The sequence below is a fragment of the Mustela lutreola genome, chromosome 1 (assembly GCF_030435805.1).
Source record: "Mustela lutreola isolate mMusLut2 chromosome 1, mMusLut2.pri, whole genome shotgun sequence".
Taxonomy (NCBI): Eukaryota; Metazoa; Chordata; class Mammalia; order Carnivora; family Mustelidae; genus Mustela; species Mustela lutreola.
The window spans coordinates 99,586,814-99,600,618 of NC_081290.1; the positions used below are offsets into that span (position 1 = coordinate 99,586,814).

The 13,805-nt window shown below is 39.0% G+C and overlaps 1 protein-coding gene across 1 annotated transcript in view; it reads right to left on the minus strand.

Annotated features, from left to right (window-relative positions):
• EGF (epidermal growth factor) overlaps nt 1–13,805 on the minus strand; it is a 100,471-nt gene that overhangs the window by 54,921 nt on the left and 31,745 nt on the right. Inside the window, exons 6-7 of the mRNA XM_059170984.1 lie at nt 2,542–2,667; nt 1,324–1,446 (exon numbers count right to left, since the gene is read on the minus strand). Of these exons, the coding sequence (XP_059026967.1) occupies nt 1,324–1,446; nt 2,542–2,667 (249 nt within the window). The remainder of the gene's footprint in view (nt 1–1,323; nt 1,447–2,541; nt 2,668–13,805) is intronic.

A 13,805-nucleotide genomic window follows, 5' to 3' on the forward strand; every position in this document is an offset into this window, starting at 1 on the left:
AACAAAATACATATTTTTTAAAGAGAAAGAAATATGTCCAGAACAGACTGGTGAAAAGTAAATCATGTAAAATTTTTCTTTATTAAAACTGGTGAGGGACGCCTGGGTGGCTCAGTTGGTTAAGCAGCTGCCTTCCGCTCAGGTCATGATCCCGGCATCCTCGGATCGAGTCCCACATCGGGCTCCTTGCTCGGCAGGGAGCCTGCTTCTCCCTCTGCCTCTGCCTGCCATTCTGTCTGCCTGTGCTCACTCTCTTCCCCCCTCTCTCTCTGATAAATAAATAAAATCTTAAAAAAAAAAAAAAAAAACTGGTGAGGGGTGCCTGGGTGGCTCAGTTGGTTAAGTGCCTGCTTTTGGCTCAGGTCATGTTCTCAGAGTTCTAGGATTGAGCCCCACATCAGGCTCCCTGCTCACCAGGGACCCTGCTTTTTCCTCTCCCTCTACCCATGCTCATGCTCTATCTTTCTCTCTCAAATAAATAAATACAATCTTAAAAAAAAAAAATTGGCCAGAACTTGTTGAAAAAAGAGAAAAAAAAGACTATTAAGGAACTTTATAATGGATGACAGAAAGAGAAATGACCAGATACTATGTGTCTTCTGATGGAAGTATAAACACACCTAGGAAGCAATCCTGCCAAAAATGTCAAAGCTGAATCTGCTCAAGCATTGTATCTAACCACAAGTTTGCAGAAAGACAGGGACATCACAGAAGTGTGATCAGGAAAATCCAAAATGTGAGAAACCACAGGAAAAAAAACAGTTCCTTCAACAGATACTTTCAAGGAGAAAAAAAACAGAGGTGAGGGAATCTGTAGAACAAAAGAGAAGTATTAAGCTAATATAACACATAGCTCTTGTCTGGATGGTTATTCAAACAAACCAATTGTTTAAAAAAACTTTTTAAAGTAAGTTGAGCACTGTCTAGACATTTGGTGTTATTAGGGAATTATTGCTCATTTTTTCAGGTGTGACAATGGTATTGTGACAGGATAATAGATGATAGCAGGGAATTAGAGCGAATGTTTCAGATATAATAATGTATCATGATTGTGTTTTTACATGCTTATCTTTCAGAGATATACAAGAAAATATGGATAAATAAACAAGAAATGTATATATAGAGAGATTTATATACCTATTTCCCCAACCTTAGGGGTTTTGATTTAAAAGGTCTTCGGTTATGTCATTCATGTACATAATAAAACATCAAAGTAATTCTGATATATACTGCTGATCAAGGCTATGGCTATCTGTAACCCAGATCATAGCCACCTGAGAAACATCACTGAAAATGAAAGAAAATAGTGCAATAAATACTTACGATGACACTGTTTCCCATCAGGAAGCAGAATAAATCCTACAGGGCATGTGCAGTAATAAGATCCCGGAACGTTTTCACACCCAAGAGTACAGCCATGATTCCAAAAGGCACATTCATTGACATCTATGCAATGACAACAATAAAACATAGATGGTTATTTTCTTAAATAAATTGTAATATTGCTAATAAGTCAGCACAAAGTAGAATATCACACACTTAGAAGTGCTGTAACTGACCATGTTTTTGCTACCCTCACAAAGAATGAAAGAAGTCAGTTCGACTGTCATGAAAGCCATTTTTACTGTCTCAGTTTATACATTCATATAAACCTGTATTTTCATACCAGAATTGCCTTCAGGAAAAAGTAACACAATTTCCCATGAAAAGATGTAGGCTTTGAAGGCGGGGACTCTTGAAAGTTCGAGATGGGGATATGACATCCCCTGATCTGCTCTTCAGCCTTCTCAGAGCTGACAGGAGCCCTTCCCTGAATGTAGAACATTCCCCAGCAGCTTCACTGTGGTTGAAACCCAGCTTTCAGGCTGCTATGCTATGGCTCTCTCCCACTGGTCCCAGGTGAGCAGGATATGGTAACTTAGACCTCAGTGTCAGGTTTACCTGACATCACACCCCAACTAACTCTACTGAATGTGTGCTATAGCCATTGAAAGATTTTCATTAGTAACTCACTGGACTGACCTACCAGGACAAAGAATACAGTATTTCTCCCCGGTTCACTGAAATGGGCCTGAATTCTCAAAATAGATAAACAGTCTTGGTTACATAGCTTCTCAAGATTCCTACCAGACTTTTATGAGATGTGGTGTGGGAATCACTTTTACTCTTTGAGGATATAATGATAGCTGTGGAACTGTACTCCCTTTAAAAATTTGAAAATGCTAACATTTTGCCACTGTGAAACCCTCATAGGTCTCTGGAGTCCACTCAGAGAATCCCTGCCTCATATCAAGCTCTGAGTAGCTTCTAAGAGTACTGGATCTAGGAACACAACACATAGAGATGATCTGAAAGTTATTATGAAGGTTTTCACAAAAGAAGAAAAAGAAAATTATTTTTCTGGGGCAAAAGAGGAAGAAAGTTCAAGTTGGTTCTACTTCAAGGCTCTGGAGGACCCACTGAAGACCAGCTACTGGCTCAGGTGGGCTGTCATTGCTTTGGGTAGCTACCCCTCACCCCACCCCACCTCCCGTACGTTACCTTCACAGTACTTTCCATCTGGACTTAAAGTATATCCCTCCGCACACGTGCACGAATAGGATTTAGAGCCTTGACCACACATGCTGCCTCTGCAGCTACCTTTCCTCCATTTGCAGAGTTTCTGATCTAAAAGAGAAGATGGTTTATTTGGAGTGGAGATGTATTGTAACAGGGAAACTGCTTGATCCCTTTGTGGTTCTTGGAAGTCTAATACCTCCCGTGACAAGAGTAGGGGTGCTGTCTTTCCCGGAGTGGCTCTGCTCTGGAGCCAAGCAGTATGAGCCTGGATTCTGAAGCATTCAGAGAGGCAGCCCACTTCTCTAATTTATTATTCCTACCAAAGCGCTCAGGATTGGACATCCTAATTAGCTGGCGATTTCATTCCTTGAGCTATAAACACTAAATGCAACTTAGTGTTTCATTCTGCTTTACTTTTTTTTTTAGTTTTTTTTTGAGAGAGAGAGCAGTGGGGAGGGGTAGAGGGAGAGAGAGTCTTAAGCACACTCTGGGCTGAACATGACCCTGATGCCCAGCTGGTTCTCAGCACCCTGAGATCATGACCTGAGCTTACCACCCAAGCCGAAACCAAAAGTCAGGCAATTAAACTATACCACCCAGGTGCCCCCTCTGCTTACTTATTTTATATACATTTATCTTTATACAAATACAATTCTTTACATTTCTCAGTGCTCATCAAGAGAACTGTATTCTTAATCCCCTTTATTTCATTCATTCCGGTTTATTTTTATTAAAAAAATGAAAAAGCACATAAACAAAAATTCTGAAAATGAAAGATCTGTTTAAGAAACAAAAAATCTTTAATCTTAAGAACATCTTTTCTTAAGTATAATAGTTATAGGTCCGATCGATCTAAATATATATATATATATATATATATATATTTTAGGATCCTTATTTAAAGAACAACATCTTTCAGACTTAAAATACACCACAAGCCTTGTGTCTTATCCCCAAATTTCTGAGTCCATTGCTGCTGGTATTCCATGTTTTACAAAACAACCCAGAGTAGATAGTCAAATCTGCTTAGTGAGGTAGGTGCTTGGACTGGATTAGCCAAATACGTGGAACAACAAAAGGACAATGTTGCACCTTTGATTTTCAGAGCCAGCGTCAAGAGACAAACTAGTAATGCATATATCCCTGTTCAAATTTTGTTCCTTCCTACTTTTGCCCATTGTAACAATGATGGGACCTTTGTAAAATGTTCTGGGAAATACAGAGTTAATCCTGAGGGCAGATTTCAAGACCCAAATAGATAGAGAGGTCAGAACTCTGGCAAGAGGTGACAGACGGCAGGGAAAAGCTGGGGTCGTAGCAGGGTTGAGATCAGAGAGAGCCTCTGAAAAATGAGAAGAGCCAAGGGTCCAACGAAAGGGCTGCTAAAAACATGCTGTGAATGGCACAAGCAACAAACCAGGAAGAGCTTTTGCTCCGCAGTTCAAGAAGCTGAGACCATTTCCATGTAAGATTTTTCCTCTAGTCTCTGTTTATCTACTTATAAGATGTCTCCTCACTCTGACTCTACCAATTTCCTTCTTTTTCAAGTCCCTATACATTCTTCTTGACCAATAACACCATGACACAGTAAATACATATTCTTGCCCTCTTTTTTAAAAAAGATTTTTATTTATGTATTTGACAGAGAGAGATCACAAATAGATAGGCAGAGAGAGAGGGAAGCAGGCTCCCTGCTGAGCAGAGAGCCCAATGAGGGACTCCATCCTAGGACCCTGAGATCATGACCTGAGCCAAAGGCAGAGGTTAACCCACTGAGCCACCCAGGCGCCCCTATTCTTGCCCTCTTGAAAATGTCCCCAGTGTGCATTGAGACTACTGGCCCTTTAGAGATTCTGACTTGATCCATCAAGAGAAAGACTCAGAACTTTGCATTTTCTTTTTTTTTTTTTTTTCTTTTTTGGAATCCAAGAATAAAACCCTTTAAGGACTCCGCATTTTCAGCTGAATCAGAGTGAGTCTGTTGTGGAGAGTCTTACACCACACTTTGAGAAACGGCCTACTGCGCTAATGAAACATCCCAGCCTCCCCTCAGTTATTAATACCTCCTTTTAGCAAGTCTGTGTTGTGAACTTGGTTATTTTAAACTTGTCTATTCAGAGCTCATGATGGAATTAAATACAAAATCAATCTTGCCGAGTATTTGATACTGTTGCAAATATTACCTACTGAATCAGTTCAGATTTACACTGAATAGTTCTTAGATATTGATCCCAAACATTTTATTTCTTATATATGGTTTCCAGACCAAGCACACATGTATAGATAGCTACATTGCTTTCAGGTTCCTGCATGCTTCATATATTAAAATTTTAACTAAGCAAAATGAAAAAATAAAATGACCCAGATTTTAAAAGTAAATGACTAAGATTAAAAGACAAAATGTACCGACTCTGAATGTCAGGAAAAAAAAAAACATTTTTTTTATTTTAATCTTTAAAATTTTAAAACTTTAATTTTTATGAAGTTTGCAAGGGAATAACAATAAAAATATAGAAATGTCCAAGTTGACATTTCTTTTAATTTGAAGATCTAATAGGCTTTATTAAATGATTCATGAATCCAACAGCACCCTATCTACAAGGTGAAGAAGCAGTCCTCTGACTCAGCCTTTTAAAGGCACCAAAGTGCTACTACTTTCTTGATATAACCCCCCCCCGCAAAAAATGAGGACTTATGTTTCCTAGCAATATCCCTCATAAAAATCTTACCAAACCCAGCATGACAGGTGAGTACAGGATTAAGGACTAGGAAAACCAAGTTTTCTGGTTCTGCCTGTACATCGCATCATGATCTCTTTCATCTTGGTTTCTTAATTCATGAAATAAAAGTTTGGAATAGTGCCCGAGATCCCTTATTTAAAAAAAAAAAAAATTTATGGTTCTATACAGAATCAGATGTTTGTGGTAAATTCCTCTAAGTTTGTACCTCTAAGGAGTCTCAAACCCTAATTACTGCTTATAATGTGTTAATAAGGAGTCAAACTGCTTAATGAAGAAATACAATTAGCATCCAGGGTACAGGAAATTCTGCATTCTTCATCTAGATCCACTATTATTTATCACTTTTTTGTGCTTTTCTCCTACCTCTCGCCTCCACGTACCTGTGCTCTTACCATCATCATCGCACTCATTCCATGGTCATGACGATGATGTAAATATGCTTCTTTTTTCTATTAACCAATAAGCTTCTTGAGGCTAAGGGGCGAATCCCATTCACATTTTATAGCCCAAACAGCACCCAGCATGGTGCCTTTCACAACACAGGTATACTATAGACATAGGCTTCATGCACCAAAAAAAACCTGTGATCATGTCACCTGCAACTTAACTCCTTTATTTCATTTCTCCTACAATTTCCCACTTAGTGTTAGAACTCAGACAGTCAGCGTCCACTCGCCCAGTACCCCTTCCAAGCTACCATGGTGCCCATGGTTTGCATGGTCCTCATGAGCCATATATATCACTCTTCAACGATGAAGATAGCCAGAACAGCATCACCATTCTCCTCTAAATGGTTAGGCTGAGGATGCCACCTGAATTCAGGCACTAAACATGTTGTTATTTATTTATTTATTTGTTTGTTTGACAGACAGAGATCACAAGTGGGCAGAGAGGCAAACAGAGAGAGGGGGAAGCAGGCTCCCTGCTGAGCAGAGAGCCCAATGAGGGGCTCCATCATGGGATCATGCCCTGAGCCGAAGGCAGAGACTTTACGCCACTGAGCCACCCAGGTGCCCCAAGCGCTAAACACTTTAAAAGGTCATTTTAGGAAGTGGCAAAACATAGAGGATTGAAGGCTATATTTTTGCTTAATCTTCTTAATCTTCTGCTGTTCTTTAGCTTCAAATTAGGCCAAAGCTAGCATTCATCCAGCTGCTGCTGACCTCAGATAACACCCCTTCCCACAGCTCAGCAGGGCAGCTTAATTACCTCTGAGATCAAATTAAAGCTCCTAATCGTGGCATTAATGTCCACCACCAATTGTGCCTTGGATACCTGCCTGCCTAACACAGAGGCTCTCTGAGCTCTTCTACTGCTGAGTTAATCTGTAGATTTCACCCTGGCCCAATTCTGAAATAATGTAGGTGGCTATCCCCATCGACTTTTCTCAAATTCAGTGTAAGACTCACCTCATCGAGAAAGCCTTTCTAGTATCTTCAGTTTGAACCCATTCCCTTTAACCATTCTTATACCTCATTATCAGCACCCCTAGTATTTAGCACATACAATAAAAAATTCAAAGAACATTTTATAAACCATTTACATTATCTCATTTAATTTTCATAACAAGCCCTTGAGCTATGCAGCGCACATGTATCTTTCACATTACAGATTAGGAAACCGTGTCTTAAGGATCAATAAGGGGTAAACCTGGGACGCAAGCTCAAGCCTTCTGGCTGTAGACCCATGTTTTGACTGATAGATACACACACGCTTGTGTGTATGTTTATGTGTATACTCATATGTATGTGCATATATATAGCTAGGTTTTTATAGAATAAATATATATTATATATACAATATTATAATTTTTCTTTTTTTTTAAGATTTTATTCATTTATTTGAGAGAGAGAGAAAGCACGTGAGGGTGGAGGATCAGAGGGAGAAGCAGACTCCCCACTGAGCGGGGAAACCAATGTGGGACTTGATCCTGGAACTCCACCAAAGGCAGTCGCTTAACCATCTGAGCCACCCATGTGCCCCAGAACCTAGTTATGTTTTGTTTCATTTATTTATTGTCTTCCTCAGTAATGAGTTTCCTGAATAAATGACTTCTTCAATTTCCTCAAACACCTTCCCAGACTGTATAATATAGGTTTATTCTTCCTTATTAATGGAAAAATAATGAGGAAGAAAATACAAGAATAGTCTCTTGGAATTCTTAACTACAGTAAAAACAAAGGCCACTTAGCCAGAATTCATCTACTTGGTATCCTCATTCATCTAAACCCCTCAAAGAATCAATAGCCTCTGAAGACTTTAAAAAAATATATAGACTTTTTACTCCAGATGAGCCCCTTGGACCCACTCAGTCATTTCTTATTTTGTACCCATTTCTGACAAGTGTGACCATGGCTAGCTCCTAGCATAAAGATGGAAATGCAAGGTGTCCCTGCCTCTCCCATGTCACCAACCCACTCCCATTGTACTCCCCAGAAAGGACTGCATGATGAGCCCAGACAGAGCCTCAACTCAGCTTTCCCGGCTGCCAGGGCCAGTTACTAGGAGAGGGCAGCTGAGGTCCCTCTTGGTCATCTCTCCCACAAAGGCTAGAAGCCTCAGTTTGGGGCTCCTCCTGGAGAAAGATGGTGCGATGTGAGTGTCAAAATATTAACAGCAATGAATAGAAACATGTCAAATATTTTTTAAATCTCTGAGTTTATCAAGATGCTTTAAAAAAAAAAAAACCCTTTATTCTGAAAACAGATAAAGGAAAGAATCAAATATTTAATTTACTTTTCCTATAAAAGATCCTCCCCAGGGAAATTGTAGCTGATGTAGAAAAGTTCATCAGCTAACAAATGCATAAGCAGTGATACAATGTCATCTCCTTGAAAATCTAATGACAAAAGGTTCTAGGCAATGATAATCAATCGTTTCTAAAGCTATTATGTGAAAGGCTGATGGGAAACTTTACAATGGATGGACCACTTTGCAACACCTAAACTGCTGATAAATTTTGAACGTCATAGTAAAAACCACAACTAGGCATCACATGGCCCCTGGTGTGATTGATCAGTAGTAAAGCATACAGTACTATCTCCAGTGCCACCATTCATACAAAAAGTATCTGATCAGGCTTCTAGACCCAAACTAGCTGTGTATAGGAAATACAGAATCATGTTAAATGACACCATAGTGTTATCTCTGTAAAATCCAAAATGTGGAAAATTCTACAGGACAAATGATCCTGTTTCCTCAACAAATAAATGGCAAAGAAATGCCTCAGATTAGAAAATAAACAGAGTCCACAGTCAGGCATGTGGAAACCAGCAAAAATTAGAGTGGAGGGCAAGAAAGAAGACAAAAAAGTGATAGAGAACCATTCCAAGTTTTTAAAAGGCATTTCAAGGGGCAGAATTTCGTATCAGAGCAAACTCGCATTTAAAACCCAGCTTTGGGGGTGCCTGGGTGGCTCAGTCGTTAAGCATCTGCCTTCCACTCGGGTTATCAGCCCGGGTTGGTCCCTGCTCAGTGGGGAGTCTTCTTCTCCCTCTCCTCCTGCTTGAGTTCCCTCTCTAACTGTCCTTCACTCTGTCAAATAAATAAATACAATCTTTAAAAATAAAATAAAAATAAAATCCAGCTTTGCCTCAAACCAGTCTGATGATTGCCCCAGCAGCATGTATCTTTGTATGATCCTACTCATTAACAAAATGTCAATAACTATCTAAAAATAATCTTAGGAAGATATAGCCATCCATATTTTACCAAGATTTCCATGAGAAATAACAGAGATTTGGATGTTTGAACTGATCATTTAAAATCATTTGAAAACAGAAAATAAGTGTTGGTAGAAATGTAATATGGCATAGCCACTGTCTGGAATGTAGTATGGTGGGTCCTCAGAAAATTAAAAAGGAGATACTATATGATCTAGCAATTCACTTCTGGGTATATATCCGAAAGAATTGAAAACAGAGTCTTGAAGAGATATTCGTATGCCCAGGTTCACTGCAGCATTATTCACAATAGCTAACACATGGAAGTAACCCACATAGCCATCGACAGATAAATGGATAAACAAAATGTGGTAATATACACACCCAGTGGAATACTATTCAGCCTTTAAAAGGAAGAAAGTTCTGACACATGTTACAACATGGATGAAACAAGAACATTATGCTAAGTGAAAAAAGCCAGTCACAAAAAGACAACTGTACGATTCTACTTCTAGGAGGCACTGAGAGCTGTCGAAATCATAAAGACAGAAAGTAGAATGGTGATTGCCAGAGGCTGGGAGATGGTACAGAGAACATGTATGGAATTTTGATTTTATAAGATAAGAAGAGTTATGGATAGTATGATGTTGCATGACAGTATGGATAACTTAATGGCACTGAACTGTACACTGCAAAATACTTTCTCTTTAAAGGTTTTATTTACTTATTTGTAGAGAGAGAATGAAAGAGAGCGAGCAGGGGGGAGAGGCAGAGGGAGAGGGAGTAGCAGACTCCCCACTGAGCAGGGACACTGATGCGGGACTCAATCCCAGAACCCTGAGATCATGATTTAAAGCTGAAGCAGATGCCCAACAGACTGAGCCACCCAGATGCTCCATGTACACTTAAAAATACTTAGGATGTTCCATTTCTTTGAAAAAGATGGATGGTACTTTGATAGGAATTGCATTAAATGTGTAGATTGCTTTAGGTAGCATAGACATTTTCACAATATTTATTCTTCCAATCCAGGAGCATGGAACATTTTTCCATTTCTTTGTGTCTTCCTCAATTTCTTTCATGAGTACTTTATAGTTTTCTGAGTATAGATTCTGTGTCTCTTTGGTTAGGTTTATTCCTAGGTATCTTATGGTTTTGGATGCAATTGTAAATGGGATTGACTCCTTAATATCTCTTTCTTCTGTCTTGCTGTTGGTGTAGAGAAATGCAACTGATTTCTGTGCATTGATTTTATATCCTGACACTTTACTGAATTCCTGTATAAGTTCTAGCAGTTTTGGAGTGGAGTCTTTTGGGTTTTCCACATATAGTATCATATAATCTGCGAAGAGTGATAATTTGACTTCTTCTTTGCCGATTTGGATGCCTTTAATTTCCTTTTGTTGTCTGATTGCTGAGGCTAGGACCTCTAGTACGATGTTGAATAGCAGTGGTGATAATGGACATCCCTGCCGTGTTCCTGACCTTAGCGGAAAAGCTTTCAGTTTTTCTCCATTGAGAATGATATTTGCGGTGGGTTTTTCATAGATGGCTTTGATGATATTGAGGTATGTGCCCTCTATCCCTACACTTTGAAGAGTTTTGATCAGGAAGGGATGTTGTACTTTGTCAAATGCTTTTTCAGCATCTATTGAGAGTATCATATGGTTCTTGTTCTTTCTTTTATTGATGTGTTGTATCACATTGACTGATTTGCGGATGTTGAACCAACCTTGCAGCCCTGGAATAAATCCCACTTGGTCGTGGTGAATAATCTTTTTAATGTACTGTTGAATCCTATTGGCTAGTATTTTGTTGAGTATTTTCGCATCTGTGTTCATCAAGGATATCGGTCTCATATATGGAACCAGAAAAGACCTCGAATAGCCAAAGGGATATTGAAAAAGAAAGCCAACGTTGGTGGCATCACAATTCCGGACTTCAAGCTCTATTACAAAGCTGTCATCATCAAGATAGCATGGTACTGGCACAAAAACAGACACATAGATCAATGGAACAGAATAGAGAGCCCAGAAATAGACCCTCAAATCTATGGTCAACTAATCTTCGACAAAGCAGGAAAGAATGTCCAATGGAAAAAAGACAGCCTTTTCAATAAATGGTGCTGGGAAAATTGGACAGCCACATGCAGAAAAATGAAATTGGACCATTTCCTTACACCACACACAAAAATAGACTCAAAATGGATGAAGGACCTCAATGTGTGAAAGGAATCCATCAAAATCCTTGAGGAGAACACGGGCAGCAACCTCTTCGACCTCTGCCGCAGCAACATCTTCCTAGGAACAACGCAAAAGGCAAGGGAAGCAAGGGAAAAAATGAACTACTGGGATTTCATCAAGATCAAAAGCTTTTGCACAGCAAAGGAAACAGTTAACAAAATCAAAAGACAACTGACAGAATGGGAGAAGATATTTGCAAACGACATATCAGATAAAGGACTAGTGTCCAGAATCTATAAAGAACTTAGCAAACTCAACACCCAAAGAACAAATAATCCAATCAAGAAATGGGCAGAGGACATGAACAGACATTTCTGCAAAGAAGACCTCCAGATGGCGAACAGACACATGAAAAAGTGCTCCATATCACTCGGCATCAGGGAAATACAAATCAAAACCACAATGAGATATGACCTCACACCAGTCAGAATGGCTAAAATCAACAAGTCAGGAAATGACAGATGCTGGCGAGGATGCGGAGAAAGGGGAACCCTCCTACACTGTTGGTGGGAATGCAAGCTGGTGCAGCCACTCTAGAAAACAGCATGGAGGTTCCTCAAAATGTTGAAAATAGAACTGCCCTATGACCCAGCAATTACACTATTGGGTATTTACCCTAAAGATACAAATGTAGTGATCCAAAGGGGCACATGCACCCGAATGTTTATAGCAGCAATGTCCACAATAGCCAAACTATGGAAAGAACCTAGATGTCCATCAACAGATGAATGGATCAAGAAGATGTGGTATATATACACAATGGAATACTATGCAGCCATCAAAAGAAATGAAATCTTGCCATTTGCAACAACATGGATGGAACTAGAGCGTATCATGCTTAGCGAAATAAGTCAAGCAGAGAAAGACAACTATCATATGATCTCCCTGATATGAGGAAGTGGTGATGCAACATGGAGGCTTAAGTGGGTAGAAGAAGAATAAATGAAACAAGATGGGATTGGGAGGGAGACAAACCATAAGTGACTCTTAATCTCACAAAACAAACTGAGGGTTGCCGGGGGGAGGGGGTTTGGGAGAAGGGGTTGGGATTATGGACATTGGGGAGGGCATGTGATTTGGTGAGTGCTGTGAAGTGTGTAAACCTGGTGATTCACAGACCTGTACCCCTGGGGATAAAAATATATGTTTATAAAAAATTTAAAAATTATTAAAAAAAAATACTTAGGATGGTAAACTTTATGTTATGTGTAGTTAACCACCATAAAAATTTTTTGGAAAAAAATTGTAAGAAAAAAATACTCAAATTTCTGCATGATTCTTTTCTAGAGGTTTCCAAATAACCAAGGATTGACAGTAGACATTCTAGCAATGACATAATCAAAATGAATCGGAGTCCCACCTGAGCAGTTTTAACTCTACTTATCACTTCCATAAGCAGGTAGATCTCCAGGTGGAAGCAATTCTCCTGCATGAAATCTAGAACCAAAGAAATTCAGCAATATTCTTGTTCATGAAATGAATCTGAAGTATTTCACACAGTCCTGATGGTAGACACCCTTCATTTTCCAAAGAATATGTCTTGGAAAATCTCTTATGAACATAAAACTGGAATCTACATCTCAAGAGTAGAGAAGAAAGCAAAAATATATCAACTTTTTATAGCAGTATATATGAGCAGTAAAACTCGTTGCAAAAATCCCTGGAAGTTGAGCTTGAAATAATGAGAGACCAATTCTATGACAGCCAGGAGAGAAGGGTGTGTGGGGGGGGCGGTATGAAAGAGAGAGAGATATTTTGGCCCCATGATCTATGCACACGAAAGCATTTAACCACCAGGAGGCCATGGATAGATAAGAATATGCCAAATTAAAGGTTTCCCCTGAACAAATAAGGCAAAATCTAAGATATGAAATGAAAGAGAATAGTAATATCATTGCCATTATATAAAATATTGCTGAATTTATTCACTGTGGTTGGGGAAAAAGTATGGTGTCACTCTGCCTAGGTTCAAACCCCAATTCCTCCACAGTGTGACCTTGAACACGCTATTATGATACTTCTGCAACTCAGCTTTTTAATCAAACAGTGGTAATAATCACACCTAGTTCATAGGATTGTTGTGAAAATTAAATGAGATGATATGAGTAATGTCAGCACAGATAATTCCTTACACACTCGATAATTGTGATGATTTCTATTATTTCTAAGGATGATACAGTCTGTGGCATTTTCCTATTTTATTTCCTACGCAGCATCCCATGTGGCTCCCAAATCTATTATTTTTGGCTCAGACCTCTTTCTTGAGATCCAGACCAATTCAAGGAAAAAAGAAAAATATATTGAGGCACACAGAGAGTTAAGCGAGAAAATGGATTTAAAACATTGGGGATTGAGTCATAAAACACCAAAGGGAGCAGACTGTCTGTCAGACCAAGGGAAGGCAGGGGCTTATAACACCTAAGGAAGACAACATGCACTAAGACATGATACCTCTTTAAAATTTGGTGTCAGGATATTATTTAGAGGAGAGAGTGACAAAGGGTGTTTATCCATTTTTCTTTTTTCAACTATTTTTTTTAATTTGTTCTATACAATAGAACAAATCTTTTTTTTTTCTGTTATGGAATAGGCTATACAAA